The following is a 4,510-nucleotide window of genomic DNA, read 5'->3' as shown; positions in this document are numbered from 1 at the left end:
CTTAAATTTATGAGAGGAAAGCGCTTAAGTTACATTCATTATTGACTCACTTGTGTAAACAAAGTGAGTCTATGTTTTAACCCGGTGTTCGGTTGTCTGTGTGTGTGTGTGTGTGTGTGTGTGTGTGTGTGTGTGTGTCTGTGTCTGTGCCTGTGTGTGTCTGTGTGTGTCTGTGTGTCTGTGTGTCCGTGGTAAACTTTAACATTGACATTTTCTCTGCAAATACTTTGTCAGTTGACACCAAATTAGGCATAAAAATAGGAAAAATTCAGTTCTTTCCAGTCATCTTGTTTAAAACAATATCGCACCTCTGGGATGGGCACAAAAAAATATTTTAAAAATGAAGCCTAATTATATGCAAACTGCATTTACTGTTATATTTATATTTTTTGTATTCTCTAAACTTGGCACTTTGATCTGATATTCTGACCCAACAACAAGAGCAGTCATTATTATCATTTTTTGTTCAAACAGGAACTTCTTTTGCTAAACATGGAAGTTTTATTTATTTTGCAAACGTTTTGGTGCAGATCGTAAAAAAGGGAAATTACTCTGTAATTAATGCTAGGGGACTAAATTCGAATCTGGTTAGGACTTCTTTTCTCTTTTTTTCTTCTTTTTTTAACGCGAAGCTTTATAATAACAAATACAGAACACATTTTAACAATTAGATTTTTTTTAAGTGTATCACAAGCGAGTCTTGAAGGCCTTGCCTGTCTTGTTATTATCATTATTATTATTATTATTATTATTATTATTATTATTGTGCATTTTACACTGTTGTCTTCATAAAAAAGGATGTATGAGAAAAGAATACGAGAAGAAAGACAGACAGAAAGAAAGAACAACAACAAAAGAATTCACGAACAAGATAAGAAAAGACGGTAAATCAAAAACAAAAACAAAAAAGGGGAGGGAGGGGGTATGATTATGAAGAAGAAGAAGAAGAAGATTAAAAAAAAAAAAAAAAGACAAGATGGTGGAGGAAGAGAATAAGAAGAAGGAAAAGAAGGAGAAGAAAAAGGAGGAGGGGGGGGAGAGTAAAGAAAAGGGAGGAGAGGGAAACGAGGAACAGAGAGGAGACGGGAAGAAGAGGATGAGGGTGCAAAGAAGGAGAAAAAGAGAAGGAAGACAAAGACAATGAAGAAAAAGAAGATGACGATAATGAGGATGATGTGATGAGGAGGAGGAGGAGGAGGAGGAGGACAAGGAGGAGGGAAAAAAAAGCTGATTGGGGATGACGAGGATGATGAATCAACTGACCTCCTCCATGTTTGTAACAGAGGTAGGAAAACCTCCAGATGTTTCCAAAGCCGACACAGAAGCCAACACAGGACAACAAGAAGTCCACTCTGGATCCCCAGGACTCGCGTTTTTCTTCTTTATCCATAGTCACCTGCACAGGACCAAAAATAAAAAAAAGAAGAAAAAAAAAGAGCAAGGATGAAACAAGGCATTAAATAGTTGTGGAATGTTGGCCTAGATACCCACTTGTACCAGACTCCTCTCACCTTTCCCCTAAAACCCAACCGAGCCCCTGTTGCCAAATACAACCACAATTCCTCCTCCACCCATCGTTCCTTTCGCTTCGGGCGAGCGAACCGAGCATGAGACACTACAACCAACACCTCCAGCCTACCCTTCCCCCAGCCTCCCACCCCTCCTCCAATTCTCCCCCCCTCCCTCTCCCCCCCATCCTCCCTATCGCCTTCCTCACACACACACTCACACACACACAAAAGCACCCACGCACGCACGCACTCGCATCCCCGTCCTTCCCCCCCCCTCCCCACCACCCCCCACCAAAACTCCCCGTCTAACATTGCACGATTCTGGAGTCCTCATCAGTCACAGTTTTTTTGTGGTCGGGTTTGTCAGGGCGAAAAAAAAAAAAGAAAAAAAAAAAAAAAAAAGCAAGCGCGCAAGCAAGGGCGCGTGCTGTGCGTGGTTGCGCGTACGTTCTTTATACTGTACTATATAGTCTAAGAAAATTACGAAAATACCTCAAAAAAATTGCAAGAAAAGGTTTTTTTGGCTCTATGTATTCAGGATTTTTCACACTATCACCTGTAAAAAATCGAAGAAAATCGAATGTCAGATAACAGCAGGAAAATTAAATAAAGAAAAATAAACACAATGAGATGGCGCGAACGGAACACCATATTTGAGTCTGAAACTCTCAACTGGGTCACGACACTGACACCTTGTCAAGGATGCCACAACGGGGATGGGCCTGTTAAGTACTACGCTTCTCCGGCATTTCGTCCGCGCAGCGGAACCTGCCTACCACTGTATCTTACGCTTCTCTGTTGAGCGTACCGAATATCATACATGATTTTACATTGCTTCATTGTTAAGTAATGTTTCCGAAAAAGCAAGTGTACTTACAACAGTCAAATTAGACTGTTACTAAAATATAATCACAGTTATCATGATCTTAAAGTGTGCTAGCACAGACTGCATGGCAGTGGCATAGGGGTAGACAGGTTCGCCCGTGTTCGCGTGTGTGAAGTCAGAGTATGGTAAACCATGCGCTTAATAAAGTTTCTTTCGCTGAAAATTTAAAGATTTTCTTTTTTGAGATTTCTTTGCAAAATGGAAATGGACTAATATCAAGACACATGTGTGGTTTGCAAACACCCATGCAGTGTTGACAAAACATTTTCTGTACTATCGGAAAAGGACTGCAAAGGTGATAATAACATTTTTTATAGTAAGTTTGTGGGCTTTCGTTCCTATCAGTGTTTATTTCATATGTATTCGTTTGTTTATTTCCTTAAGCACTGTCTTCAAGGCTTAGCTTTTATATTTTTCTTTTGTTTGTTTGTTTTGTGTTTTTTTTGTTTGGTTGTTGTTTATCTCCATTTAACTACTGACTGTGAAAGTATGTGTGTGTGTGTGTGTGTGTGTGTGTGTGTGTGTGTGTGTGCGCGCGCGCGCTAGGAACGAAGGTTTAGGAAGGAGAGGGACGGAATTGAGAAGAAGAAGAAGAAGAGAAAGAAGAGAGAGAGAGAGAGAGAGAGAGAGAGAGAGAGAAAGAGAGAGAGAGAGAACTAACAGAAGGAATCTTGTTTACTGAACCAAAAAAACGTTTTCTTGCAATTATTTTGAGGTTCGGCCACTTTTTCTCACAGAATTACTAGACTACTACATTCTGGCATTGTTCTGACAGCTGCACAGTGCCTGGTAGCCGGTACCACGCGCTGCCTCTGGAATGAGCGTGACACGCGCTCTGGAATGTCAGGCAAGGAGCTTAGCTTCTAAAAAGCTGAGGCTATTTATATATAGGGGTGTGAGGGAAATAGGTTGCAGCGCTAGGGGGAGTGGGGGGGGGGGGGGGGTAGGGGTGCTGTGAGCAGCTGGGCTGTTGGTAAGTGTGTGTGTGTGTGTGTGTGGAGGGGTGGGGGGTGGGGGGCGGAGAGGTCGTTGGAACAGCGATAAAGCAGATCTTCTCCTCTGCGTTTTTGAGAGATGGAGGATGGGGGGAGGGGGGAGGAGGAGACAGACGGAGTGGTAGGGAGAGAGTGATAGGGAGAGAGAGAGAGAGAGAGAGAGAGAGAGAGAGAGAGAGAAAACTTGAAACTTGAAATGTTTTATTGTCATTGCCTGCAAAGGTCTTTTGACAAGGGGGTAACATTTTCACATCAACAGATTACAATAATCTTTATGATGTAAATTTTAAACATTGCAGTCAAAAAAGATTGGTAACACTGACACCATAATTATATATGTACATAGTATCACTTCAAAGAAAATACTAAGAAAAAAAAAGAAAGAAAATTCGACCATCCTCTCACATACATAATTTCATGTACTCCTTACTTTCATTCCGGAACATATCAGCATTCAGTCAACTATGGTTAACTACCTTATTATATATTATTTTGCCCGTGTATAACAAGTCCTTGTCTTATTTTTTGCGCTTCTGCAATAAATTTTGCAATCGATCTAATTCTAATTTCATCCTCAGATGATAAAACAGACACAATGCATTTCGGTTATACCTACTTCAAAAAATTTCCATTTCTTGAGAGAGAGAGAGAGAGAGAGAGAGAGAGAGAGAGAGAAGAGGGGAGGGGACTGGTATTGTGTAGTTAATTTCACAAAGATTCTTTTGTCTCTGTATTAGAAGAAAAGCCGAAACCGAAAGTTTTTTTTTTGTTTTTTGTTGGGTTTTTTTTTTTTTTGGAGCTCTGAATGAGAGAGAGAGAGAGATAGCAGATTGTTTTGTCTTTGAAAAATATGGATTTGTCCGAACGCAGTGACGCCTCCTTGAGCTACTGAAACTGAAAATGAAATGAAGAAAGTTCGATTTTTTTTTTTTTTTTCGTCAGTAGTCCGATTGGAAGAGTAAGATAGACAGTGAGAAACTGGTATGGCAACGTATTTGACCTTGTAACTGCAAAAACAAATCCACCATGTTTTCCCTCTCCCTGTCTCTCTCTGTCTGTTTTTGTCTCTGACGGTCTGTCTGTGTCTTAAAAAAAGCCCCACTGAAGATCAACTAATG

The 4,510-nt window shown here is 40.5% G+C and overlaps 1 protein-coding gene across 1 annotated transcript in view; it reads right to left on the bottom strand.

The window, feature by feature from the left end:
* The window catches only part of LOC143294095 (sodium- and chloride-dependent taurine transporter-like), a 26,413-nt gene extending 24,865 nt beyond the window's left edge, over positions 1-1,548 (bottom strand). Inside the window, exons 1-2 of the mRNA XM_076605522.1 lie at positions 1,512-1,548; positions 1,264-1,396 (exon numbers count right to left, since the gene is read on the bottom strand). Coding sequence (XP_076461637.1) covers positions 1,264-1,390 — 127 coding nt within the window. The 5' untranslated portion in view covers positions 1,391-1,396; positions 1,512-1,548. The remainder of the gene's footprint in view (positions 1-1,263; positions 1,397-1,511) is intronic.
* Between the last annotated feature and the right edge of the window lie 2,962 nt (positions 1,549-4,510).

Source organism: Babylonia areolata, chromosome 19, assembly GCF_041734735.1.
Source record: "Babylonia areolata isolate BAREFJ2019XMU chromosome 19, ASM4173473v1, whole genome shotgun sequence".
Classification (NCBI taxonomy): domain Eukaryota; kingdom Metazoa; phylum Mollusca; class Gastropoda; order Neogastropoda; family Buccinidae; genus Babylonia; species Babylonia areolata.
Note: the sequence above shows the minus strand (reverse complement) of the source record. Positions and strands in the feature narration are given on the sequence as shown.